Source organism: Hippoglossus hippoglossus, chromosome 17, assembly GCF_009819705.1.
Source record: "Hippoglossus hippoglossus isolate fHipHip1 chromosome 17, fHipHip1.pri, whole genome shotgun sequence".
Lineage (NCBI taxonomy): Eukaryota > Metazoa > Chordata > Actinopteri > Pleuronectiformes > Pleuronectidae > Hippoglossus > Hippoglossus hippoglossus.
Genome location: NC_047167.1, coordinates 3332447 through 3359964, shown reverse-complemented (window position 1 = coordinate 3359964; position 27518 = coordinate 3332447). Strand labels below are relative to the sequence as shown.

Sequence of the window (27518 nt, the reverse complement as noted above, 5' to 3'; positions counted from 1 at the left end):
TATTCCTCTGTGACATAATCTGCTTTCAAACATGCACTAAACTCTGTATAATCTCCTGATATTTTCAGGAGGGGCTGCATGTGTGACACAAATGTCCCAGCCAGAGGCACCGGACAATCTCTGGAGTTTTTCCTGCCAGGCCCCTAGTAAAACCTTTAAGTGGGTGGGTGCCTTGATGAAACACTTTATAAAAACACAAAGGACGCAAAGCATGGTTAAAAACAAAAATAGAATTATCTCAGGATGAAAGTGATTTCATACATGTAGAAGATGCCAATTTCGTGATACAGGCCAAGGTTTATGACCTGTAAACAAAACATGTTTCTGTTGATGCGAGTTCATGTGTGAAAGCAGCTAGATTTACACAGCGTTCAGTTTACCTTACTGCAGCTACTATGGCAGTCCACAGCAGAGAGGGCAATGCCAGCACTTCATCCTTACACTAATAAATTCATACTGAATGGTGTGGACCACAGTAACCTCTCTGAATATTGAGCCACCTTCTCTATATTACCAACATGGTAAACATTAAAATCTAGTGAAGGTTTATGCACTTTGAGGATCTGAAGAGGTACATGTAAATCTAAAGTGGCCTTTATAAGGCGTCAGTGTAGCATTAGATCAAGACTATAGGGGAGTAGAAAAAGAAAAGTATTCAAGGGTTTGGGAGAATCCGAGGAGAAAATAAAGAAGTTATCAAGGAAGGAAGGTGATGGTGGAGTCAACAGAGTCCAGTGTTTCCCAGTGACAGTCTATCATGGCGTCGTACAGCTCCTCGCTCCGCTGCATGAAGTCTTTGTTCCACTGGTCCACGTCACAGGCAGAGGTGGGGTCTGTAAAATATCCACATGATTCAAACACATCCTCAATGTTTGTTGTCAAAATCAAAAGACAAATACTGTAAATCGTTGGCAGGAGCTAATGAGCCGAATCTCTTTGGCTTTTTATAATTACAATTCATTAAATACATAAATGTAACAGCTGTATCACATTGTCCTAAACCATATAAAGTGAAATAATGAAATCATGTATAGGTTTTAATATGCACATTTTAGTGGCATAAGACCAGATCTGTCTGGTGGAAGGAAACAGGGTCTCACCTTCTGCATTATCGTCCTCTAAATCCTCAGTCTCCTCATGGCTCTGCAGGGGACACATGAAACCCTGACAGTTATAATAAACACTGACATGCTGAAGGAAAAGAAACTTGGCACAAATAAGACATGAGCATTAAGAACAACATTTATAGATGTTGTAGTACAGCCATTTAAATTAATAAAAATATATTTTATAATGTAATTCAGTATTTTCACAGTAACAATACGGCTTTCTGTAATAATCTGGAAAGTAGCTTGTTCTATTTCAAAATGCGTAAAGTGTTGAATATATGCTGTATAACCTGATTTCTGGTTTTGCTGTGTGTATGTGTGCATTTATAATTTTTCTAAACTAGTAACACCAAGAGCCAAACTGGATGGAAACACAATCAGAACTGATATCCAGTAAAGATATAAGACCATATATGCCTGTTTGCCTTCTTACTGAACACAAAAAGACAATTTAACCTTAGCATTGTTTGAAAAAACGAACACCAAAAACAGAGGGTTTTTGAGGAGCTGACACAATTGCCAACACAAACGTTCTCATCGCTCAGCCTGTGACGGAGATATAACCATGAAATGTTAAACATGTGGCTTTCATTGTAAGTCGCTGCCGTTTCCCTAAACATTCTAAACAAACCGACAAATCAGGCAAAATAATGACATCGTAGAGCTTCCCTCACCTCTACAGCTCCTGAAGGGTCTGTGGACACGGGTGGCATCCCCGTGGGAGGAGGTGGCATCATTTGTCCTGGTGGAGGGTATCCATAGGGCCCATAGTTGTAGTTGTAGCCACTGTTGTAGCCACTGTTATAGCCACTGTTGTTATAGCCACTGTACTGATCGTAGCCCCCCCACTGAGGGTAGTAACCCCCCTGACCCCCACCGCTTTGGCTGCCGTAGTAATTGGACTGAGACTGGTTGTAGTTGCTGTGGTAATTTTGGCCCTGGCCCCCGTGGTAGCTGCTCATCTTTTGGCTGTAAAATAAGAAATTCAATTCAAGTGTCAAATATTTCAAGGGAATGTGAGAAGAAGTTGATATCACTTCATCACATCACACTGTGCATGGGCAAAAGGAAGTATTCACCTCCCTTCACCTTATGTACTCTTAAATGTGCCATAGATTTCAAATAATATCGACACTCAATGATATATAAGGAAAAATGAGACATGATTGATGATTGGAGGTGAATAGACTGGACATTGTTTCAAAAGCCACTCCCTTGCATATGCAAGTATGTATCAATTCACACTGGCAGGTCAGGACATAAACTTAACTATGAAGTCCAAGAAACTCTGCAGACGTCGGTGAAAAAATTAATTGTTAATTGTTTTCACAAGATTGTGGTAGTCTCTGCAGAGATGGTAGAACCTGCTGGAAAGACGACCATCTCAGCAGCACTCCATCGGGTCTTTATGACAAATAGCATTTAAATGATTTTCTGGTTTGATAAACAGAACAGAACAGAGCTCCAAACACGATGTCTGGTGAACACCAGGCACTGCCTAAAGGCAGATGAAGCATGCTGGTAGTAGCATGTTGTAAGGTGAACAGAATGAAAGAAGCAAAATACAGAAATCCTTCAATATACCCTGCTCCAGAAGGCACACGACCTGAGACTGAAGCAACAAAAGCACCCAGCCTAAACAATGCTAGAGTGACTACAGGACAAGCCTCCGACTGTCGGATAGCAGTTGATAGACACTGGAGGATCTGCTATGCAAAGCTTCAATAGAGTTGCCCAAGAAGTTTTGGAGGCGTCACTGCTACCAAAGTAGCCGCCTCTATAAAAAGTACCAAATCAAAGGTCTGAATACTTTTATCAATATTTCAGTTTTTTTGCAAACATTTCTAAAAGCATGTTTTAACTTTGTCAATGTGCATTATTGGGTGAAAGGGGCAATTTTCCCCCATTTGCAGCTAAATCTAGATCATTGTGTAAAAAGTGTGTCAATACTTTCTGGAGCCACTGAATGTATGACATTAGCATATTTTTTTGGTAAAGAATGTCTGGCTGTGATGGTATTAATGATCTCTCAAAAATTATTTGCTACGTTTCCTTATGTTTCTTTGTCAGCAACTTACCTCTTTGCCACAGCAATACTGAGTCTGAGCGGCTTTCCACCGAGCATTGTTCCCTGGCACTCCTCAATCGCCTTCTTCTGCTCGGTCTCCTCCCCGAACTTGACGAAACCGTAACCTCTGCAAGTCAAACAACAATTACACCTCCGTTCCACACCAACACACACTACATGATTGGCATCAAATAGCCACTTATAATGAGAAACAGAATATAATGGGTATTATTATGGTAGAACTGAAACTTGTTGTTTTACTTTTAACATGAGGTAGCATCACTTGAATTGTGAGTTGCTCTTGCTTAGCCTATATGGGGAAAACAATAGTTTTAGCATAAGACCGCAAGAAAACATATCTTCAGCCTTTTTTGAGATTGATGCAGATGTTCTAGTGGTCAACGTCCACAGCACTGCCATCCAAATAATCACGACACTAATAAAACCAGGAAACACTTCATATTATTGCATATTTCTTACAAAAAATATTCACAACACAATATTATATTCAACAACAACTGTTAAACAAAAAATATCATCTAATCTTATACAATACTTTTAACATTGATAACCAGTCCACTCCAGTGGGCTAACATACCTGGAGTATCCGTACTGGTCGGTGACGACTTTGGCTCCTTTGCAGGAAGGATACTTCTTAAAAACTTGGTGTAGCTGGAAGTCGTCCACCTCAGAGGCCAAGTCGCCTACAAACACTGAAAACTCTGGCCTGATAGGAGGAAAAAAGTTTATTTTTAAAAATTATTATTTTTATAAAACATATATATATCTTTACCTCAAATTTAGACTCATTAATATCTGTTATCAAAAGTGTGTATTGTAGGAATGTCAATCAGATCTTACCCTGCCTCTGGCCGTTTCCCGTAGGTGGCATAGTTTAGCTTAAACTTCCGGGGCTGCACATGGGGAGAGAAGACAAATGCACTGAGCAGAGCTCAAACTCCAAAGACGTGTACTATAGCACTGATATTGCTGAAAATAGAGAATGGAGTTATTATGGTTGTTGTTATTTGGGTTTACATACCTCCACCACCCAGACCAGCCTTTAGCCCATTCCTCAGTTAGTTCCTACCAGAGACTCTATTCACCAGCTTCAAACAAAGTACATTCATGTACAAGCAGCCTTTTAGCCACCTTCAGCAGCAGGTACAGGCCGGTGGACAGGGGAGTCCAGTAGCTTGGCCCAGCTCAGAGGGCCAACATCATTTCAAATTCAGCAGCAAGCAACTAAAGCTCACAACGTTACACGTCACTTTAGATTTAGAAACGGTTATTTTTGTTTTATATTACCAGGCGCTGATGGAGATTTTTAGTCACCGCAGCAAATCAATAGTAAAAACTCAATAGTGTCTGTAACTGGTACAGCACAATATAAAAATAAATGAAAAAAAAGAAACAGATGGCAAATGGAATAGATCTGGTTCACTTATAGTTGATATATTAAACATTCAATCCTGTCGAGATTCTGTGGTAAAAAAGTAGGACCAAGACTAGTTGAGCTCCACTATCCACAGTCAGATCAACAATAAAAATTTGTTTTATAACATAAGTATAATACTGGAAAAAAAGAAAGGTAATATTGAATCGTCAATAAAATTTATATATTTGTGTAGAAACAATATTTATGTAATGCAGTATAGATCCATCAGATATGATTTATAATTTTTGCAATTACACCATAGAACTTACCGGATTTGATCCTGGAACCAGTTTTCCATTAAGTCTTTGAACGCAGCGGTCAACACTTGCCTCATCTGCCAGCTCCACAAAGCAGTATCCTGCAGAACCACTGCACAGGAAGATAGAAATGTCAAAGGCCCCGTACACACCTGGCATTAACATTTGTTTTTTGTGATCCAATCACAAGAGGACAGCTTTCAATACAGGTGTGAACACACTCAGATCAGAGTGTGATCCAATCGCTCCACACCACATTCGGAGGTGGTGTCCACATTCTTTTAGCAGTGTGAATGCAAATGTGTCCTGGGCCATATAAGAAGGACCTCCTCCTCAGCTGACATCCTCTGAGTTTCGAATCAAACATATTTTTTTCTGTTCTCGTTGACCACCACAGAATGATTGATACTTTCATTAAATTGGTGAAATCTTTCCTCACAGCTGTGCGAGATTCACTCATCTCTCTACCTCTCTTTCGCTCACGTGTCATCACAGACACACAGAGACATCAGACACATCTGTAAACTCAGACTGGTTCGAAACAACATTGTTCGGTCTTAACGAACACGAATGAAGTTTGGGTTAATTTGCACGTAGAGCGGGGAAGTGAGATCAGATCACAGATGGTCACAGGCGACATTTTAATGTCCGGTGTGGACACATGTAAATGCTGGCCACATGTGATCTCTCAGGATGGATGTATTGAAACCTGAAATGTGACCTTGTGCCGTGGACAGAACTATGTACCAGATATACAGCTTGGTTACTAAATGGTTTTAGGTCAGTTGGCTAGTCTTATATCAACAGTAAGCTGCTTACAGTAGGCCAACACTTTCCAGTTTCCCACCTCTGCTAAACAATTCTCTGAGAGTTAAAATACCAGCACATCTAATAACGCAATCATTGTGTGTGTTCAAGTCTTTTACACGGACACTGATGTAAAGCATGAGGTGCTCTGTATAACCTACCCTGTTATCCTGTGAGTAATGATCTTGACTCCAAATGGCGACTCTCCCATGGCACTAAAGGCCTGCTTGATGAAGTTCTCATCCATGTATGGGTCCAACTAAACACACATGCAAACACATGTTACACATTAAATCTTAGCCAATGTTGATAATAGTACATAAGTATGTATAACATAACTTTATAATAAAAAATAAAATAACTTAAACGATGACAAAACTGGGTCAGATTGTTAATGGTCTTTTCTAGGACTTGTTGCTACATATTTTAGTTACAGGTAAAATACTTATTATAGCAGGGTCGTATTATTATTATGCTCGTACTTGTTATTTGCCGTGACAAGTGTTACAGTAACAGTGTCAAATATTGCAGCATCAAAGGCCAATAAATTTGGTCAAAGTTTCAAATAATGAGGGGATGTCAAATCTTCCCTGTCTACATTATATGGCCAACCACTCTAAACACATTTTGTTCTCACAAAAACATTTATTTGTGTATTATGAGCACCCATTGTACTACACCATACAAATAACAGAGTACAGGTTTTGGTGACAGCAGAATAACATTTTATTTGCACCATTAGCTTTAATATTTCATTACAGCAGATGATTTCTGGTTCAACTATTGAGTGCATTTTCCAAACATAACTATTATCAGGGTCATATATAGAAGATGTTATAAATGTTTGAGATTGAAAGACAAAATCCACAATTGTGCTCGACAATAAGCAGGTGAGGACATAAAGTTTACTGGACAGAGACGTCTTGCTGTTGTCCGTGTCAGGTCCACTCTCATATTATGTTGTGTCACTTTTAGTTCTTTATTACTTAGTTTAATCTTTTTTTCTTTTAGAGCATCAACACCTGGAAGAGGATGAGGCAGTGCTCGAAATCACTGGCTTCCGGGGGTTTTGGCCAATCAAGTGTAAAGGGGCTTAAGCCATCATTGCCTGTTTGAGTCAGAGGCTCAACTGAGGCTCTGCATGACAGCTGCAGCGGTTTGAGGAAAATGTGTCTCTAGAGGAATCTTTGAATGAAAAACATGAAACTGGAAATAACCATAAGCTATTTTCTCTTAGCTCAAACACAAACCGCCACCAGACTCGAACAGAAACATTTCTTAAAGAAACGATCCTGGACCAAAGTCCTGTCAAACTAATATACTGTATACCTTTGTATACGCAGTAATCCTTATGAATGTATTATTAATAATACACTGGGCTGCAGTTACACATGTAAAACGTGAACTTTTCAGATTAGCTCAACTCAAGGTGTTTAGCTAAAGCCTCATACAAGGTGAAGAGTTTCAAGGGGTACAAATGAGTGTTTGGTGACAAATGTGACCACACAATGTCAAAATTGTGTGTTGGTAAACATTTAAACATAGCGTAGTCTAACCTATCTCGACTGGTGTCAAGTATCCAGGCTAACTTTGTGTAACCGCGCTAGCATCCAGCGCGCGTGGCTAAGCTAACGTCTCCGCACTGACTGAAACAGACTTCAAACTTACGTCCCCCATCCACAGGCTCGTCTGTCTGTTGAACATCTTCACGTCTGGAGCCGCGGTGGTAATGTAGAGGAGCTAGTTGGTGTTCGAAGGAGGAAAACAAAGGCGTTTGTTTACAACCTTAAAAGTTGTATTCACGTTGAGCCAAACACACGAGTTCACGGTTCCTCTTCCGGCTCAAACTAATACTTCCGGTAGGGAGCTCTGCAGGGATTCCCCCCCCCTTTCAAATTAAAAGTCTTCAAAGTCTGTATAGAGAAATTGTACAAAAGATACTATTGTTGGATTTGTTGTTTCTAATTTGTTGGATAAATATTAAGACATTCAATTTCTATCTCACCTATAAAATCACAAGATTTGTCCTGTGATCGCTGCATTCAGAGCACATCCACGAGTTAACCCACAAAAACTGTACCTGCAAACTTTACAACCTTCTACCATGACACGTGGCTTTGAATACATCACACTGATGGCACCACTAAAACATACAGGCATTTATTTCGTTACATTACATCATGTCAGCTTTATTCACAGTCATTTTCCAGTCAATGCAAATAAGCAACACAAAAAAAAAGGGTTTCTGCTGCTAAAATACAGTGGACTATTATGTCATCTGTCTGCTTAGCCATATGGAGACATAATAATGGAGAGCTGTTACCTGGTCTACTTAGTCTTTATTAGTCATTTTGTTGTCAATAAAACCACAATATTTATAGTCCAGAGAGGTAACCACCACTGTATAAACTGCTGACTCCACTGTTTTTATTATAATAATTAATAACTGGTGCTTCTACCGTTAATAACATTACATATATACCCATTAATATCTCACTTTCTATTTACAAGCCCCCCCACCCCCCCTCTCCCGTTTTCCATCCAATTCTCCTCTCTCCTCCATTTCTCTCCTCTCACCCCAAGTGGTCGAGGCAGATGGCCGTCCAATCTGAGTCTGATTCTGCCAGAGGTTTCTTCCAGTTAATGAGGGAATTTGTTCTCTCCACAGTCATCAAGTGCTTCCTTGTTCTAGGAGCTGTTTGGGTTTCACTATAATATTAAGGTCTTGACCTTACTGTGTGAAGTGCCTTGAGATTATGTGTGTTGTATACAAATCACATTTCATTGAATTGTAGGATTTGGCTTCCATAGTAGAGATTTGCAGTAAATGGAAACAAGAGCAACTAAATAATTTATTCCCAGATAAAATAGACTGTATCTATATGGTGCTTGTCCAGTCTTCCCACATCTCTTCCACTCATCAGATTATCACCTTTATTTCCACCTGTAGAATATTCATCAACATACTTTCTTATTTACTTACTGATTACTACAGAAGTAAATCTTAAGTTGCACCAGCACATAGGTGATGTTTATTTCCTACATTATTCTGCTGTCTATTAGGGGCCTGGAGCTAGTATATGTAGGTGTCTGAAGACCACAAAAGGAATTTATTACACAGACACATTCAGCATACTCCATAGCCAATATAATGATGAGCATATACCCATTCAACTATTTCTATTGACTTTGCATGCATTCAAGCTGCATCTAGATTTATGTAGTCAAGTAATAAGAGTTTTTGTTTGAGTTAATAAACCTTGATGTTCCAATAAAATGTCAGGATGGATTTATCTTATTTGTGTAAACTAATTGCTGAATCACATTGGTCTCGTCTATGTGCATTTATTAACTGCATTCATAAAACCCTGGGATATGTGCCAATTTTCATTCAAGTTGAATGTTGAAGTGAGGTCCACGTTCAAAGTTTGTTTGCAGAGCACGTGAAGGAGGACCTAGGTGCAGACACGGGCAGGCAGGATTGGCTCAGAAGGCAGGGCGGTAAAACTGCTCTAGAGGGTGGCAGTGATGTTGCAGGCATGTGTGCAGCTGTGTGCTCAAACACCAACTCCTACACTACATAGTAACATTTGCTTCCAGTGTTCTGACAGGATTCTGAGGAAATAATAATAAGTCAGAAAAAAATGCACTTGGATCTCATGATTTGATTGATTGTATTTTTTTCATTATTCATACTGTTTGGTTCACAATTCATCTGAAAATAATTGGTATTGTGCGACTTACTTATATATATTTTCTTAACCAAATTCTTCTGTGAAAGTTCAGACTTTCATTTGATTTGCTATAGGTTTACAGTATCTGTGAGACAGAAGGGTGAGGCGAGGGTGAGGATGACAGACGCACACTGACACACCTATCTGGGTAAGGACCAAGGAAGAACACAGGATGAAGTTTTGAGGATTAGGTGGAGAGATGGAGGTTTAAAACGGGGAAAGAAAAATGGTGACTAATATGAAGACGTGTTAAAGGGTGAGGCATGGGTGTGAGGGGGTGACGAGGTGAGATGGAGCACAGTGGAACCCCAATTGATGGAATCAGATTCCGGAAGTTCCTGCAGGACTTGATCTTGGTTTTCATTTGGCCTGGATGGTGACTCGTCGGTGGGGAAGACAGGGATTGGGGCTCCAGATGGGGAGGCAACAGTGGGGGACAGGAAGGGGGACAGGAAGGGGGAGGACGGTGCGTTCGGAGATGACGTCAGGGTGCTGTAGGAAGGTGGGATTACTGGTGTCTGCCTCTGAAGCAGCTGCATAATGGTCCTGATGTCGGCTGACATACAAGACTCCAGCCTGGAAAACACACATCCAAACACACAGAAGTAGATGAGTTTATAAAGATACTATTTGTTAACCAGCTGAAATACTTAACTGCAGATGTGATTTATCCAAACCTTTGTGCCAGAGTTTAAGCTGTTATAACTATTGATATCACTGTATTTAGCTTGAAATCTGACATGCATGTAAAGTCACCACTGTTACTGATAAAGAGCATAGTTAAGCCTGAAGACCCACCTGGTTATCTGTCGCTGCAGAGCATCTAACCTTTTCTCCAGCTCCACTCTCTGCCTCCCAGAGATGATGGCGGTAGGAGGAGGAGGAGGAGGAGGAGGAGGAGGAGGGCTGGAGGGACAGTGGGAGGGGGAGGAGGGCAGGTAAAGGAGCTGGTGAGGGGGAGGCTGAGGAGGCGGTGAGGGGAGGCTGTGGGAGCAGGGCACTTCCTGGTACATGTGTTCCTCTCGACTCTCCGAGCTCAAGAACGTGAAGATGCTGGACACTCCTGGAAACGCGTCAGTCTCTCTGCACCTGGTGGTGACGCACGTCTGAGCAGGACTGGTCACATCTAACTCCTCCACTTCATCCTCACTGGAGAACACGGAGCCATATCTACAGAAGCAGTCAGAAGTTGTTTTGTAAGGTGGATTAGTGTAAAACAAGAGCTGATCTATGTTTCATGTATCTCACAGTGTATGTTTATGATCATGGCCGTCACACTGCTCCAAGTTACTGAGTTGTCTTCCACATCCGAAGGCAGATTTCTGTCTCTTTGCTGAGATGGTGACACCTGACAGATACAAACACTCATTGTGAGTTCACAACCGGAAGAAATCTGCAACATTTAGAGAAACGTAACTTTATCAAGGACAAAATCTTCAGACACGGGGTGCTGGATGAGAGGTGGCACCTGCAGGACCATCCTTTGCCTTTAGACCAGCACCAATTCTCTTCAAATTCTAATTTAAAAATCTAATAACAAAGCAGTTATTTTACAACAGCACTTTCATGTTGAACAAAAATGTTTAGCACTATTAACTAAAATAATATCCTTCATTAGTCCCACTATTGGCACATTTTACATAATACAGCAGCAAGGGGGTTGTAAAAAATACACCCATCAGCAAAAATGAATAAATAAGCTACGATATAATATAAACAAAATATATGAATTGTAAACAGAATATATTCAGTGAGAGCATAATTCTAATCTTTTTCATCTTTATAATTTTCTTTGAAAATAAAAATGCCATGTAACATCAACAACTCATATGCATATAATATAGTGTACTGTATTATCATTTTATATCTGTGATTGATATCGGCATTTGGAACTTTCCATACAATAAGTGATTATGGTGATACATTTGAAATATGGGTCACGTCACCAAGATATGCTGCTTTAAAATGTATTTCCTTTTTTGGGCAATTAAACAGAGCTGACCTCATTATCATCATCAACCATTTTCTTTGTTACATTGTTTCCTAGTTATTTTACTTATTTCATTTTTCTGGTTTTAAACAAAGTCACATTTTAGTGCCTCCACTGCTCTGTAAAGAAATTACAGACTGCTTTTGCTCAGACAGAAAAATAACTGTAGCCACTCTTTCTTCCCTGCCATGAGGGGACGTGAGTGATTAATCATTTCTGGGATTCCGTCCACCCTGACTGCAGTGCATCTCCACAGGTGCTATCTGTCCTCATGAGCTGTTTAGTGCTAGTGAAGTGTTACCTGAGTGTTTCCTCTGTGGCCGACTGAAGCCTTCACAGTCTGAGTCGCCTCCACTCAGAAGACCCACAGCTTCATTAAACACCTGCACACAGAGAGGAAAGGGAAACAGGAGGATTCATTTACAAGTGATTTATTTCATCCATTCATTACATTACATTCAGATTTTTGTTTGGGAAAACCATTTACGAAAGTGGCAATAAAAGCTGGACAGTGAGAGAGTATTTTTGATTACTCCATTGAGTTGTATTTATTAAAATGTATTGTTGGATGTTGTGATAGCTCCACAAACCCCTCCCTAACATTTGCATCAGCTATAAACACTTTAACCCTCTGACGTTGAAAGAAAACAGGTCGTCTCTTTGAGCATAACCCGGCTCCAGGTAGAGATACAGTGGGTTTACATCAGTTATTTCTTTTACAAGTTTCACATCACAATTAATTCATGAAAATAAAATACAAGTGCCTTCAATATTTTAAATAGTTTAGTTTTTCACAAGTAACATATACTTTAAATTCTTCATTTTATATACTGACATCAAAATTCAAGTTACTTTTGAATTTTTATTATTCAGACATCTCAATTTGAATAATTTCCAGAGTTTCCACCTGGTCATAGTAAACAAGGGAGCTGTAAAATATGTAACATACGTCTCTGAGATTGAAGGTGATCTCCAAGTTGGACCAGAAATATTCACAAAACTCAGGATACATGTCCATGACCTGAAAACACACAGAACAGGAAATTGACACGTCATTAGTAATAGACACCAAATGTCACAAAGGGAGGATTTAGCCAGTGTTAGTATGGTGATCTAATAAAGACATATATATGTTACCTCCAACATATCCTCTCTATTTATCTTGTGCAGGTCACAGTAGGTCAGAGCTCTGACATCAGCACTGGATTTTCCTGGCAAAGCATCCACATTGATGGGCTCCCCAAAGATATCATTCTTACCTGGAGGAGGAGAAATCATGGTTATGACATGAAAATGTTCTTTAATTGATAAATAGGAGGCACAATGACTCTACTCCTGTCTTAATTGGGCCATTGAATGGAGCTACTGGCACATACCCGACTCATACTAGCACCTACCCAGTATAGCCACCACCACGTCTCCTTTGACGATCTCTATTGACCCTCTGGAAATGAAGTACAGATCTGAGATCAGGTCGCCAGCATGGACCAGGGTGTCACCAGGAGGAGCGTGGGTGGTCTTAAACCTCATGGCCAGGGCCCTCAGACAGCCCTTAGTGGATCCTATGCACCAATACAAACACAACAGGTTGGCAATTTACTGATTTTCTACTACACTATGCAGTATTTTCAGTATATTGTGTGTGGCAAAACTGCAACCTCAAAATGCTGTTTGCAACTACTCATAATTCAATCACTTATTCAGATCGGTATGTTTACATCTACAGAACATTTTTGTTATCAGGTCCAGTCTTTTTGGGAGCACCTGGAAGTTGCTCAAACCCTTCATATATTTATACATCTATCTACAATGTCAGCATCCTGATTCTGTAAATTTCAAAACATGTTGCTGTTTTCTGTATAGAAGATATGGATCACATTTCATTCCGTCCTTTAAGACACATCCCTCCTCTGTTGCACTTCCTGAGGTTTCTTCCATTTTTCTTTCTTGTGCAGTCAAGGCTCTGTGGTCTGAGGGCCTCGTAATGCAAGACAGATTGTAAAACCCCACGTGCAATATTTGTTAAATGTGATATTGGCTGATAGACTTGACGATATCTCTGATGAATCATCACTGATGTATTAACACGTAAACAGCATTTTGAGGTTGTAGCTGGTGGAGAGAAAGCAATTATTTGCAACTATTTTGATCAATAATGTGTTTGTATGTAAAATCCAATTCTGAAGGGTAAGTATGATTTTTTGGGAATAAAAAATCACAATATAAGTGACAAAAAAACGGCATAATACTTGATCAAAGTTGTATTCAATGTACAGTCCACGAGTTTTCATGTGTGATTAACACTATATGAGTGTTACCTTTGAAAGCGTTGCAGTTCTGCAGCAGTGACCTGTTGAGGTGGAGACAAATATCTGCCTGGAGACACTCTGGGAACCCTTTTAATACCTGGAGCAGTTTTTTAGAGATGGAGGACACAAAGAGAGGACAGAGTGGGATAACCACATGGAAGAAGATGAAGCACACAGGCCTGTGGACGGTGAACATACACACACACACACACTGTGTGTTTGCAGTCTACAGCTGAAACAACATAGTGAGACTTTTTTTCATGGTAACTAGCTGGTGAAAATATTTACAATAAAATGTATTCTTTCAGGCTTTTTTCAAGAATCAAAGTGACCTTGACCTTTGACAACCAAATTCTATTCAAGAGTCCAAATGAATGTTTGTGCCTCATGTAATTCCTGATATATTGAGTTCAAAACAACGCATGGCTATGTGACCTTGACCTTTTGACCTTCAACCAACAAAAGGTAATCAGTTCATCTTTGAGTCTAAGTGAATATTTGTATCAAATTTGAAGACATTCCTCCAAGATGATCTCAAGATAACATGTTCAAGAAGAACCTCAATGCATTCTTGCGATATTGTGTTCATGAGAATGGGATGGATGGACGGATGGACAGACTGGCGGATGGACGGACAGCCACTGGCTGTCACCGGTGTGGAGGCATAATTATAAACATGTCTATGTATTTCTGTTGATACTGAGAACACCTGACAGAGTTGTAGGTCAATGAACACTCACAGCATTCATATCAATTCCATTAGTGTAAGACCAGGCATGTTGAAAATACTCCTCCAGCCGCTGCCTTAGAGGGTTAGGGATCTGGTGGAAACGGATGAACTCTCGAACCCTCATCATCTGGGCATGGTAGCGCGCCGTACCAGAGTAAAGCCGCTGGATAATGGCTGACACGTTACCAAAAATACTGGCGTACATCAGAGCTGTGGAAGAGACAGAGAGTTTATATAATTTAAACAAGGAGTTTAGTCGTCTAGAACCGTGGCTCCCAAACTAGGGGTTGGAACCCTCCAAAAGACATTGAGAAGGGGGGTAATATGATTTACAGGAATTTCCAGCTTAAACTGGCCAGCCTGTTAGACTGGTGTTAGTGTGTGTGCATTTGCAAAAACAACTTTAAACTTGGTCTATGAACTGAACTACGGGTGTAAAAGCAGCTGTAAATCTTAGAGACCTAAACCAAGTCAAAATTAGTTGTGAAGTCTGTGTTCATGTGCTCTGAAGTCACAATGTGGAAAAAACATGGACCAAAAATGTGGTGTATTTAAGTGTTTAGGGTGTTTGAACAACAGAGTAAAGAAAAAGGACCAGGTGTGACAGACATAATACTTTAAAACATACATGTCAAAGGTTCAGTGTGTAGAGCTTAGTGACATCTAGCGGTGAAGTTGCATGTTGCAGCTGGATACCCCTCACCTCATCCTCCCCTTCAAAACATGAAAGAGAACCTCTGGTAGCCTCAAGTTCTCATAAAAACTCAGAATGTGTTAAGTTTGTCCAGTCTGGGCTACTTTAAAAAACATGGAACCTTCACAGAGAGGACCTGCTCCCAATGTAAATATAAAGGGCCGTTCAAGGGTGAAGAAAATTCAATTTCTGCCAACAAATCCCTTTCACCTAAATCTTACTGATTGGACCTTTAATCATAAAACATTTGTGTTGGCTACAAAGTCTGGTGTTAGGTGCTTATGAAGGATGTACGTGCAATTTGCTAGTGACAAATGTGACAAAAACATTTGACAAGTTCACATTAAAAGCGACTAATTAGAGCTGATTGAACAATTATGTTAATTGTATTTGCAAGTGATGACGACAACAACTCTGCAACTCGTGTACCAAACTTTTTGCTGACTTTACAAGTTGTTGTTCTTAAGGCTGATGTTCACGTGAATTTTCCCAAACAGAAAATTATTTTTACGATTATTCTGACACCATGTGAATACACCATTAGGAAGAACACTGAAGTCATGTTTGCATTAGCGATGAACCAGGTTAACAGTGTGTAATGTCACTTAATTGTGACCATAATGTAATTCTCACTATAGAAAATGCCTCACAATGCAAATGTCAACAGTTTTCTCTGTCATAGAGAAAACTTGGATAAACAAATGACCACGGCTGTAGAGACAGATGGGGGAATTTTGTTTATCGTAAATGAAATGTGTGAGTGTGACCTGTGCACAGAGGCATAGCCTTATACCACACAGAGACCTAAAGACCTAACAATACAGGATATATCACTTAAGTGGGAAACTTCCTTCAAAGAACTCACCACCGATGAGCATGACACAGATGGAGAAGATCTTCTCAGAGTTGGTGTTTGGGGAGACGTTCCCGAAGCCCACACTGGTCAGACTACTGAAGGTGAAGTACAGAGCCGTGACATATTTGTCTCTAATGGACGGACCCGACACCAGGATGGAGTCATTGTACGGTTTCCCCAGCTGCTCGGCCAGATTGTCCAACCAGCCGATCCCAACTGAGGTTGACCGCTCCACATTTCCTATGGCGTACCTAGGGTAAGAAGACAAGATTCAAGCGTGTGTGATATGCAGTAGGTTGTGTGTGTCAGTCACACACTCGACAGGATATGGTAATGTACCAGATGCAGGCCAGCCAGTGGGCGATGAGGGCAAAGGTGCACATGAGGAGGAAGAGGACAGCTGCACCGTACTCAGAGTACCGATCCAACTTCCTTGCTACACGAACCAATCGAAGTAACCGAGCTGTCTTCAGTAAACCAATCAGGGTGGTGGTCTGTTAGGATGGAGAAGGAGACAGAGCAGATTTTATTCGTATTTCAACATGGACTCTGGCCTCCAGATGTTATTTTCTCTCTGAACCTCTTTCCTTACTCAATGTTTCCATGACACTCATTCCTCCCTACTATCCCGGTTTTTACCCGACCCCTCATTTTCTTCTTTCCCTCCCATCACCCTACCTCGCCCTCTCCACCTCCCCTGACCGCCTCCTCTCCTGAGCGGTAGATGAGGAGGTCGAAGGGAATGGCTGCCACCATGTCGATAAGGAACCAGCCCTTGAAGTAGTAGACAGCAATCCGAGAGGACTGGCTCACCACCTAACGAGACACAACACAGTCAGCCCAACCAACCATCAGGTTTAAAATCCTACAATCACGCCAAATAACAAAAGGTTTAGTCTGAAGTTTGTGGTTTTTTGATATTATGGTATGATTATGGTCATATTTCATTAGCCCTAATGTGAAATGTCAAGTGTTTAGAGTCTAATATTTGTCCAAATCAGAATAACCATTCTAAAGTAGACAAACCACTCTGAAAGTAAAAGGGGTTTCATAAAGTTGTTTAGGTCCTGTGGTTCAACAATGTTTTTTCTAAGAATGAATGAAAAGGTGACATTATCGAGTGCATGCTACAGGGATTTCTACAAAAACAGTTATGTATAGTAGGGCTAAAATATAATACAATACAGTATGATACAACACATTATTAAAGCCAAATTAAAGATATTTACATTCTTTGTTACAGATTACAGACAAGTTCTACAGCTTACTTAGATTAACCAAATGCTCATCATTATATTATATAAATAAGATTACAACATATAAAAATGGCATTGCCTGATTGAGGTATATACAGTGCCTTGGATAAGTATTCACCCCCCTTGGACTTTTCTACATTTTGTCATGGTATAACCACAGATTAAAATTTATTTCATTGTGATTTTATGTAATGGACCAACACAAAATAGTCCATCATTTGGAAGTGGGGGGAAATATTACATGGATTTCAAAATTATTTACAAATAAAAATCTTAAAAGTGTTGAGTGCATATGTATTCACCCCCTTTACTGTGAAGCCCCTAACAAAGATCTGGTGCGACCAATTGCCTTCACAAGTCACGTTTGCAAGTCACATAATAAGTAAATAGGGTCCACCTGTCTGCAATTTAATCTCAGTATAAATACACCTGTTCTGTGAAGGCCTCAGAGTTTGTTGGAGATCATTACTGAACAAACAGCATCATGAAGACCAAGGAGCTCACCAAACAGGTCAGGGATAAAGTTGTGGAGAAGTATGAAGCAGGGTTAGGTTATAAAAAAATATCCCAAGCTTTGAACATCTCACTGAGCACCATAAAATCCATCATCAGAAAATGGAAAGAATATGGCAAAACCGCAAACCTACCAAGACAAGACCGTCCACCCAAACTGACAAACCGGACAAGGAGAAAATTAATCAGAGAAGCAACCAAGAGGCCCATGGTAACTCTGGAGGAGCTGCAAAGATCCACAGCTGAGGTGGGAGAATCTGTCCACAGGACAACTATTAGTCGTCTACTCCACAAATCTGGCCTTTATGGAAGAGTGGCAAGAAGAAAGCCGTTGTTGAAAGTGAACCATAAGAAATCCCGTTTGGAGTTTGCCAGAAGCCATGTGGGAGACACAGCAAACATGTGGAAGAAGGTGCTCTGGTCAGATGAGACCAAAATTGAACTTTTTGGCCTCAATGCAAAACGCTATGTGTGGCGGAAACCCAACACTGCCCATCCCCCTGAGCACACCATCCCAACAGTGAAATATGGTGGTGGTAGCATCATGCTGTGGGGATGCTTCTCTTCAGCAGGTACAGGGAAACTGGTCAGAATAGAGGGAAAGATGGATGGAGCCAAATACAGGGCAATCCTTGAAGAAAATCTTATGCAGTCTGCAAAAGACTTGAGATTGGGACGGAGGTTCATCTTCCAGCAGGACAATGACCCTAAACATACAGCCAGAGCTACAATGGAATGGTTTAGATCAAAGCATGTTAATGTCTTAAAATGGCCCAGTCAAAGCCCAGACCTCAATCCAATAGAGAATCTATGGCAAGACTTGAAAATTGCTGTACACAGACGATCTCCATCCAATCTGACTGAGCTTCAGCTTCTTTGCCAAGAAGAATGGACAAACATTTCCATCTCTAGATGTGCAAAGCTGGTAGAGACATACCCCAAAAGACTTGCAGCTGTAATTGCAGCGAAAGGGGGTTCTACCAAGTACTGACTCAGGGGGGTGAATACTTATGCATCCCACAGATGACAACTTTTTTGTTCTCATTATTGTTTGTGTCACAATAAAAGGTATTTTGCACCTTCAAAGTACTATGCATGTTGTGTTGATCAAACGGGAAAAAGTCTATTTGAATTCCAGTTTGTAACAGTACAAAATGGGGAAAAGTCCAAGGGGGGTGAATACTTATGCAAGGCACTGTACAGTGTGTGCACAGAGTAGGGATATATACTCCGACGCTTTTCACTGATCTTTGAACCACAGCAGTGAAAAACAAAAAATATATCACTGTGAGCTACAGTTAAAATCTGACATTTTCTTATTGATTTCTCTGCATCCACAGCTAATGGCTCTCTGCTGCACTCTCTGTGTAAATGAGTCAGTTGCTCAGTGGACTGGTAAATTAGTTGTCATGTCAGTTAGCAGAGCTGTTAATTAGACAGCTAATCAGTCAGTCAGACACCCAGGTCAGTTCACCTCGTCATTGGAGTTAACATATGTGGTCCTGAAGTTGATGATGATGTCCACGATGAACATGATGTCCACAACAAGATCCACCACGTTGAGGGGGGAACAGGAGTAACCGCAGGTCTGCATGGCTGCTTCCTCCTGGTCACTGGAAAAAAAGACAACAATGAATTCATTTATGAGGAGAAAATTAAACATAAAGCACAAGAGTGAAAGTGCAAATTATATTGATTGCATCATGATTCTTCCCATCCTGTGAGCCTTTGTGCAGAAGTGAGAGATTTTTAATTTAGCTTTATGGCTCTTTTGTTGGAATTGTTGTTGTGATCATGGACTATGGATTTTCGATTATGACCTGCCCCACCTAAAATTGGTTTCACCTGTTTTTGTTGTGAGCCCTGTTTTAGTCTGCGTCTTTGCCTCAGTTCATCTCGTCAGTATTCTGAGAGCGTACCAGCATTTCCCCTGGTTTTTTGAGTGTATAACCAAGCTAAGTTTTTTGACCTTGACTTCTGCCTCTATGTATTGGACTCCTCTACCTGCTCTCACTATATTCCAGTGTACCACTCCTATAAGTGATGTCCTAGTGTGAAGTCAACATTTAGGTCCCCACCTGTTATCTGGATGTGAACCTAAAGATGTCCATGTGGTGTATATGGCCCAAATAGCACAAAACAACCTTTGGTTGACATGTGGTATTACTATTGCTTTTTTGTGGCCCATATCTAGCAAACTGGTGCGAACCACCAAAGGGTCATCATTAAAGGCAGTATGCGGGCTGCATGACAGTATGGCAGTGGGGTCCAAATCTGGCCCAAAACAATGCTGCTATCTAGGAAAGACCTTTTCAAATCATGTGGTCCAATATGGAATAGAATATCAAGTCAGAGTAATCTCCGATATAAAAGTCTAACATGTTGACATGAGAACTGTTCTTTGAGCCTTGTGAGGTCAGAAATCGAATTTATCCTGTGGGTTTCTCCCCACATATCAAGCACACGGGTTAGCCAGCATCGTTGGCAGTGAGAGCAAAAGAATCCGTCCATGCAGAATTAAACTCTCTTTCCTCAGAGACTTTTCTTATTTTTGGATATATCCCTGGTTGGCTTATGGAGGAAAGGGGTCCGAAACTCAATTAGCCACCTGAAGGGAATGGTGCAGGGACGTAGATGTATATAGGATGAGAGGCATATTTTAGTTGACGAAATATATTTATATTTTTTCAGTGTCACAGCATCACTTCAAGTGCTCAAGTGTTCCCTTTGAAAGATTATTAAAATAAAACCATTTATTTCCATGTTATTTTTTGTCAAAGCCACATGGAGCTACTGCAGAGGGGCTCCCGAGCTGCGGGTTGCCGACCCCCACCATAGATCAATCTGCAGATCAGACATGCTTTGTCAGCAGAAGTTCACATGCTAATTGTTTAAGAGTTTGTTTGTCAGTTCCATTCTAGCAGCAGTTCAGAGGACAGCAGGGGGAACCTTACATCGCCATAATAAACTAATGTCAGTCAGAACAGAGTCAGTGTTGTGTAAATTTCCCACCAACCTCAGTAGAAATGTAGCAGAGTAAGGGGTGAAAATTGCTGTGTAAATCACTAAGAGCAGAATCACCCAGTCCCACACAGCTTTGAATGGACTGTAGTGAAGGATGGTCCACTTGTGGATCCTGGGAGTCTGCAGTTTATACTCTGGCAACACATCAGCCCCCAGGGACAGGACCTAGAGAAGAGAGAGAAGGAGTCTGTTCACTCTGGGGTTAACATACAGTGTGTTTGTAATGTATCGTCCCACCTAGAGTTGGCTGAGCTCCTTAATAAAGATTCTCCAAGTGTGTGGAAGACTACAGGTGGGTTGGAACGTCCTCTAAAAGATATTTCCCTAATCTGGTGTTTGAATGATGGTGATGTGAGGAATAACACAGATGCAGATGCAGATCCGTATGTTCAACATTTTCATTTATTCCTAAGAGAATAATTCATGTATCGTAATGAAAAAAATCAAAGATGTTTAAGGGACTGATATTTCTGAGTGCTTGGTGCAGACCCAAATAAAATCCAGATCTAGTGACTTTAAATGTGGTTTTATTTAAATCTTATAAAGATGGCGGCACACATAGAAGTGCTCCCTAAAACATTACACAAGGAGGACCTCTCTCCCCTAATTATCAGAGGAGAGGACCTGCACAGGGTTTCCTGTTTTAAGTTCTTAGGGACCCACATCACTGAGGACATCATATGGTCAGCCAATTCCACTGCTGTGATAAAAAAAGGCTTAACAGCGGCTCTATTTTTACCGATTACTTAAGAAAAAAAACCTGTCTGCAGAGCTGCTCAAGGCCTTTCATCTCTGTTCTATCGAGAGTGTTTTAACATATTCGTAACACAGCATGGTATGCAAACTGCACAGAAGCCGACAGACAAAACAGAAAATAATCGGATTCCGCCTTCCCACACTTGATGACATCCTCAGAACACGCTGCCTCTGCAGAGCCAGCAACATCCTGAAAGATAAAACTCTCATCAGCTCTTTTCGATGCTGCCAACTGGACGGCGCTACAGGGCCTTTAAATCCCACACCTCCAGGCTGAAAAACAACTTTTGCCCATGAGCCATCATTGAACTGAACTGTAATAAATTCCTCCACCATACTGCTACCACCTCTGCATCATCATAATATCTCAGGACAAACTCATAGACTATTTATTATGAAGTGCAATCCACTGGTCATACTTTATTTGTTACAGTGCCCATGTTTATGATGTGTTTTTCTTTCTTCTATTATTTATTCATCAATGATGAATGTGAAGATGTGTGTGTAGGAATGTGAAGATGTATGTATCGTTTTTTAGGTGCCGCACAACAATTTGTTGTACAAACTTGTGCAATGACGATAAAGCTTTCTAATTGTAATCCAATCAATAAGGGGACTTTTGAGCCTTGGTGGAGGTATGCACTCTACTAAGTGCCATTGTAGTTTATTCGTGTCACCATAAATGTACTGTGGAGTGGCACACTGCTGATCTGTAGGCAACTGACAGGAACTAACACTTCCTGTTGAATCACCAAATACAGAATTTAAAACTCTTCTTTGGCAGCTGACCATAGACTATGATTGCAGCAGGACTGCCTGATATATAGTATTTCTCCTCAGATACTCGACCATTACTGACAATAATCCATCAATTCATAGACCTTCAGTTATGCTTCAAAATGTTTACCCTTATCAATGCTGCTAAAACCTTTATCTTGATGATGTTCTCCTTTACACTTGACATCTATTGCACTTCTGTCCGTCCTGGGAGAGGGATCCTCACATGTGGCTCTCTCTGAGGTTTCTACGTTCTTTTTACCCTGTTGAAAGGGTTTTTTAGTAGTTTTTCCTTACTCTTGCTGAGGGTTAAGGGCAGAGGATGTCACACCCTGTTAAAGCCCTATAAGACAAATTGTGATTTGTGAATATGGGCTATACAAATAAAATTTGATTGATTGATTGATTGATTCTTTTAAGGCCAAGTCGTAAGGCAGCCCAAAACTAATCTACACAGGAGGCTTTTAAAATGTGTTTTGTCTCAGACACGGACCTGATAGAACAGATACACTAGGTGCTTTTACACATGCAATGAACCCCGGAGATCCTCTGGACATTATCTTGAGGGGCTGTACATGCACCTCCAGATAACCTTTGGACTTTCTGCAAACTTTCTCGAAGTTGATGTGAGAACACAGCAGGAGATCCTCCGCAGGATTCACCAAAGCGAGTGGGGTGTTGATGACATTTCTAACATGTCACAGACACAAAATTGAAAGAAAACAAATATTTCTGGATGAAAAAGCAGTGCCGCACATGTAGAAGATACCAGAGAGGAGTCAGGAGAGCTTTTGGGGATAGGGGTTATGTGGTCTCCGCAGCAGTATTAATACGTTGTGTTTCCTGTGGTGATGTTGTGTACACACAGTTTCACACAGTTGACACAGCCAACAGAGGCAATTTGGGGCTCAGCATCTTGCCCAAGGACACACACACCCACACACACATGCATGTAGACCCTGGGGAAAGAGCAGTGTAATTAATCAGCAGCAGATTTAAAATCCTTTGGGATCCACTCCTACACACCAGCAGCAACAAGGCCAAGCAGTCAAGGACAGTCAGGGGTCTGACTGGACACCTTGATGGATGGAGAACTGGGATGTAGAGATGATGAAAGAGATTTCTCCCAAAACATCTTCAAAATGAATTTTAAAAGGCCTGTTTTATATTTACAGAGTTCTTAAAGGGCCCATATTTTAAACCTTTCTGGGATGTAATTTGAGGTATTGGTACCCCTAAGATGATCGAAAAAACTGCTGCTGTGTGTATTTCCATGTCCTCTCTTCTGCCTCTCTCTGGTGCTCCAGACAGTACAGGCTGTTTTCGCCTGCCTCATTAATTATTTATGAGCCCCTCCTCTTATTGGCTGACTGCACTTTGAGTGACGTGCAAGCAGGCCTATCACTGGTCTCATTCTGGCGCATTGACGATCTCTCTGGTAAACACAGCTGAAAGTCACATGGGGTGGCTGTGTCGGGGAGGTAGAGTGGTCGTCCTCCAACCTAAAGGTCGGCAGGTCGATCCCCAGTCTTCCTCATCTGCATGCCGAAGTGTCCTTGGGCAAGATGCTGAACCCTGAATTGCCCCTCATAGAACAGAAAGTGCTGCTAACAGATGCACTGTATGAATGTGTGTGTGAATGGGTGAATGTAAAACTGTACTGTAAAGAGCTTTGAGTGGTCATCAAGACTAGAAAAGTGCTATATAAATACAAAACCATTTACATATTCACAGTCGGTTACAACAGGATGTTTCTAAGTTACAGGGCCTCATGTTTGTTCAAGTTTTAGCAGGACAGTCGGCCAATGTAGGAGTAGTGTCCCGAGTTTCAGTCCCAAATTACAGTCCAGAGTTTCAGTTTCAGTATGGAGTAACATCTGGAGGCTGGACTGCTACCGGCTGGGTGGGTCTGAGAGAAGAGTGCGATTTCAAGATGACATCATACGGATGAGGAAGTACGAAACGCGACGTTTCAATAACATATTTCTTCGAATGGACTGAGTGAAAAAGTCTGCAGAGTGACTGTTTTCATACTTTGAGGGTACCTACTGACCCCCTTCAAGTAACTAGTAAAAGCCCAGAAAATGTATTTTACACAATATGGGCCCTTTAATGTTACAGATCAGGGATCCTTCCTGCAGTGATAGTATTAAAGTACAATATTATACAGCTCTTGTTTCATTTGAATACTTTAATACTACCCACAGTTTACTGTACACGGACAGTGTATCCAGATTACTGGAATGTCACTACAGAGTAAATAACTTATTGAATAATAATTAATATAACAATGATAATAACTGAGTGCCCCTCTTTCCTGACCTCTCGTTCTTCCCACCATGTTGCAGATATCAGTTTAAAAAATGGTCTGATGTGAATAAAAGCCAAGGTGTAACTGTAGCTTTCCTTTAAACAGTGTCCGGATTATTAATTGGCAGTGTGTCTTCTTACTTCAACTCAATTCAGGATTCAGGAAATTCTGGGCAACATCTATGAGTAGGCTTCAACGCAGACGCATGAATTGGGCTTTACTCCAACTGTCGGTTGCTTCTCTCTTCAGCTATGGCAAACTGGTTCATTGCTGATTAATGGGTAACACATTGATTCTGGTGGACTGATACAAATGTTGAACTCCAATATACAGACACCTGAGAGACTTTAAGCTCCCCCTCAAGGTGCACAGGAACTTCTATACCCGCACCATCGAGTGCATCTTGAGTGGGAGCATCACCACCTGGATGGGCAGCTGCACTAAGCAGGACTTTTTGGCCCTGAAAAGGGTAGTCCGTTCAGCGGAGTGGTCTACCAGAATAACCCTCTCCTGCAAGACATTTATAACAGACGATGCAGGTCAAGGGCTGAGGAGATCCTCAGACAGCCCAACCACCCTGGAAAGTCGCTCTTCTCCCTGCTGCTGTCAGGCCAGAGGTTCCGCTGCCTGAGAAGCAACACAGAGAGGATGAGGAGTTTCTTCCCTCAGGCCATCTATTTGTTCAACTCTGAGCGTAAAACCGGACACTGTATACTTGCATACAGTTCCTCATTTTACATGTATATATTATAGTATTTTTATATTTTACCTGTAATACTATTGTGTGCTATTTTATATTTTTTATATATTTTACATTGTACAATGTATAATTGCGTACGTGATAAATAAAGGTTATCTTATCTTACAGAGAGATTTACCTGATGCTGATATGCTGAGTCAGCAGTGCACGAATGACAGGAATTGGCTCCGCCCCTCACCCTTGCAACCCTCAAAGGATAAGTGTTTCAGATAATGGATGGATGGACTCGATAAACATCTCTAACTGCTTAACACACACACACAGTTCCACTCACCTCATGAGCTACTACAGAAGAGATGCTGACAGCTCTCTTCACTCTGGTGTTTCCATGTTCGCTCCCCACACCGGACGGGTCGTCCTGAGACACACTACTGTCCGGAACACTCACTGAAGACATGGCTGACGACAACACAACTGTAGTTCAACCTGTCTGTCCTCTCGCCTGTGTGTCTGGCTCTTTTCTTCTTCTCTCGCTCGGTCTCAGATGCTGGTGTATGAACTTTGGGTTTTCTACTTGGCTTATTTTCTTTCTTCTCTACCTATTTCATGGTCTTTTTTTCTCTGTCCGTCTCCATGACAGTTACCCTGTCAAAATGAGCATTTCCCACTTTTCCTTCTCCTCTTTTATTTCCTGTCTTTCCACTTCTCTCCAACTTCATCTCTAAGAGTGTGTTACTCTCTTGACTTACTTCTTGTCTAAAGCCATGTGGAGCTTCACGTATCCTTCACCTCATATCTACCAGGGTCAGCTGATTTTCAATTTCGATTCTTGGGCAACAAGTTAAATTCCTAGATAGATATATTCCAGAAAGATCTTTTGCCTCTGTAGGAGAAATTGGAACCTGTACAGTTCAGGTAGAAATGCTTGATCTCACTTCCTGAGGTGAAGTTCGAGCTGAGAAAAACAGACGTCCTGTGGGTGGGGCCTAAATAAAATCGACAGAGATGTCATCAGTAAATCCACATTAGTCTTCAGCAGCTGGTTCATCACAGTAGAAGACCCAGGTAAAACTCGTCCAGTTGCAGAAGTAAAAGTTCTCCTCTGCATCTCTTCTATCTGTCCTGGAATCATGAGACAGTTTTACAGAAAAATCTCTCCTTGTTTGTCCCCTCTCCCATTATCTCCATCACTATGCCCAAGCTTCAGCACTGGTCCTCCTCAGCACCTCTGGTCCCACACACTGATCCATCCTACCTCTCTTATCCCATCACCCTTTCTCTCTCCTCCCCCTGTTTGACTCCCTCCTTTATTTTTTCTCTCCTCCCTCCTCCCCCCTCTGTTCCTCTCCATCATGTACAATGATGTATTTGCCCTCTGTAAGATAAAGGGCACGCAGGCTGTTCTGTGTTTAGGTTGTAAACACCAATTTAGGTCTCACTTCAAGTAGATTTTTTGTGATTACAGGCCATAGCTCACGATGATGTGCTGCTTTGTGGTTGACATAAATATCGGGTTTGCTGTAAAACAATGTAATTGACTGCATGAACTCATCAGGCTTAATGATGTTGCTAAAAGAAAAGTTCAGGGCTTACCAAACTGTTCATCCTGAGGGGACCATGGATGGTCTGTGCTAAGTTTTATGTCAATCCATCAAATAGTTGTCAAAAGAGCTACAAAGCTCAGAACTACAAATGTACACCATATTGTATAAAACGATCAGGCGTCAACAAATCATTTGTTTTAATTGTTTGGGAATATCTGAACAATATTGTGCCAATCCATCAAATAGTGTAGATGTTGAAATATTTCATTGGAATAGAGAAAACTTGCAGGTGGATCCACTAATACTGACCTAGAGCCACACTGCTAACAGAACTAAAAATGCATTGTAAATATGCATACTATTACATCCAACTCTTCTGTTGAGGTGTAAACAGATATGATCTCTTTTCATTTCCAGCTGCTCCTTTTAAAGCTGCCACTGATGAGCTTGACCAGGAGGTTGCCACACATTTGCAGGTACTCAGACCCAAAGGTAGGAGTCACCAAGGGCAAAAACCCGTCAGTTGCATTCAACAGAATGCACAGCACTGCCATAGCCACTGTCATAATGTTTGAATCTTCATCCATCCATCATCTATACCATTTATTATTAGGAAAGCGGCAGGGTACATCGTGGACAGATCGG

The 27518-nt window shown here is 41.0% G+C and overlaps 2 protein-coding genes and 1 long non-coding RNA gene across 3 annotated transcripts in view; 1 reads left to right on the top strand and 2 right to left on the bottom strand.

Annotated features, from left to right (window-relative positions):
* The first annotated feature begins 80 nt into the window (after positions 1 to 80).
* Positions 81 to 20423, top strand: LOC117777932. Its single transcript, XR_004616699.1, has 3 exons — positions 81 to 249; positions 3108 to 3110; positions 20412 to 20423. It is a non-coding gene; the product is annotated as an uncharacterized LOC117777932 (long non-coding RNA).
* trnau1apb (tRNA selenocysteine 1 associated protein 1b) lies at positions 332 to 7383 on the bottom strand. The gene is made up of 9 exons (XM_034613017.1): positions 7348 to 7383; positions 5841 to 5938; positions 4885 to 4984; positions 4039 to 4091; positions 3776 to 3904; positions 3188 to 3304; positions 1784 to 2078; positions 1101 to 1143; positions 332 to 833 (listed from the first exon to the last, which is right to left on the bottom strand). Exons 1-9 carry the CDS (start codon positions 7381 to 7383, stop codon positions 697 to 699), a joined length of 1008 nt encoding a protein of 335 aa, XP_034468908.1. The 3' UTR covers positions 332 to 696.
* Positions 9244 to 27518, bottom strand: part of LOC117777909 (potassium voltage-gated channel subfamily H member 2-like) — a 23640-nt gene continuing 5365 nt past the window's right edge. Inside the window, exons 3-16 of the mRNA XM_034613006.1 lie at positions 20778 to 20950; positions 19236 to 19374; positions 16671 to 16808; positions 16332 to 16486; positions 16002 to 16243; positions 14453 to 14652; positions 13722 to 13809; positions 12801 to 12965; positions 12541 to 12662; positions 12353 to 12424; positions 11705 to 11786; positions 10662 to 10761; positions 10212 to 10583; positions 9244 to 9989 (exon numbers count right to left, since the gene is read on the bottom strand). Of these exons, the coding sequence (XP_034468897.1) occupies positions 9647 to 9989; positions 10212 to 10583; positions 10662 to 10761; positions 11705 to 11786; positions 12353 to 12424; positions 12541 to 12662; positions 12801 to 12965; positions 13722 to 13809; positions 14453 to 14652; positions 16002 to 16243; positions 16332 to 16486; positions 16671 to 16808; positions 19236 to 19374; positions 20778 to 20950 (2391 nt within the window). The 3' untranslated portion in view covers positions 9244 to 9646. The remainder of the gene's footprint in view (positions 9990 to 10211; positions 10584 to 10661; positions 10762 to 11704; positions 11787 to 12352; positions 12425 to 12540; positions 12663 to 12800; positions 12966 to 13721; positions 13810 to 14452; positions 14653 to 16001; positions 16244 to 16331; positions 16487 to 16670; positions 16809 to 19235; positions 19375 to 20777; positions 20951 to 27518) is intronic.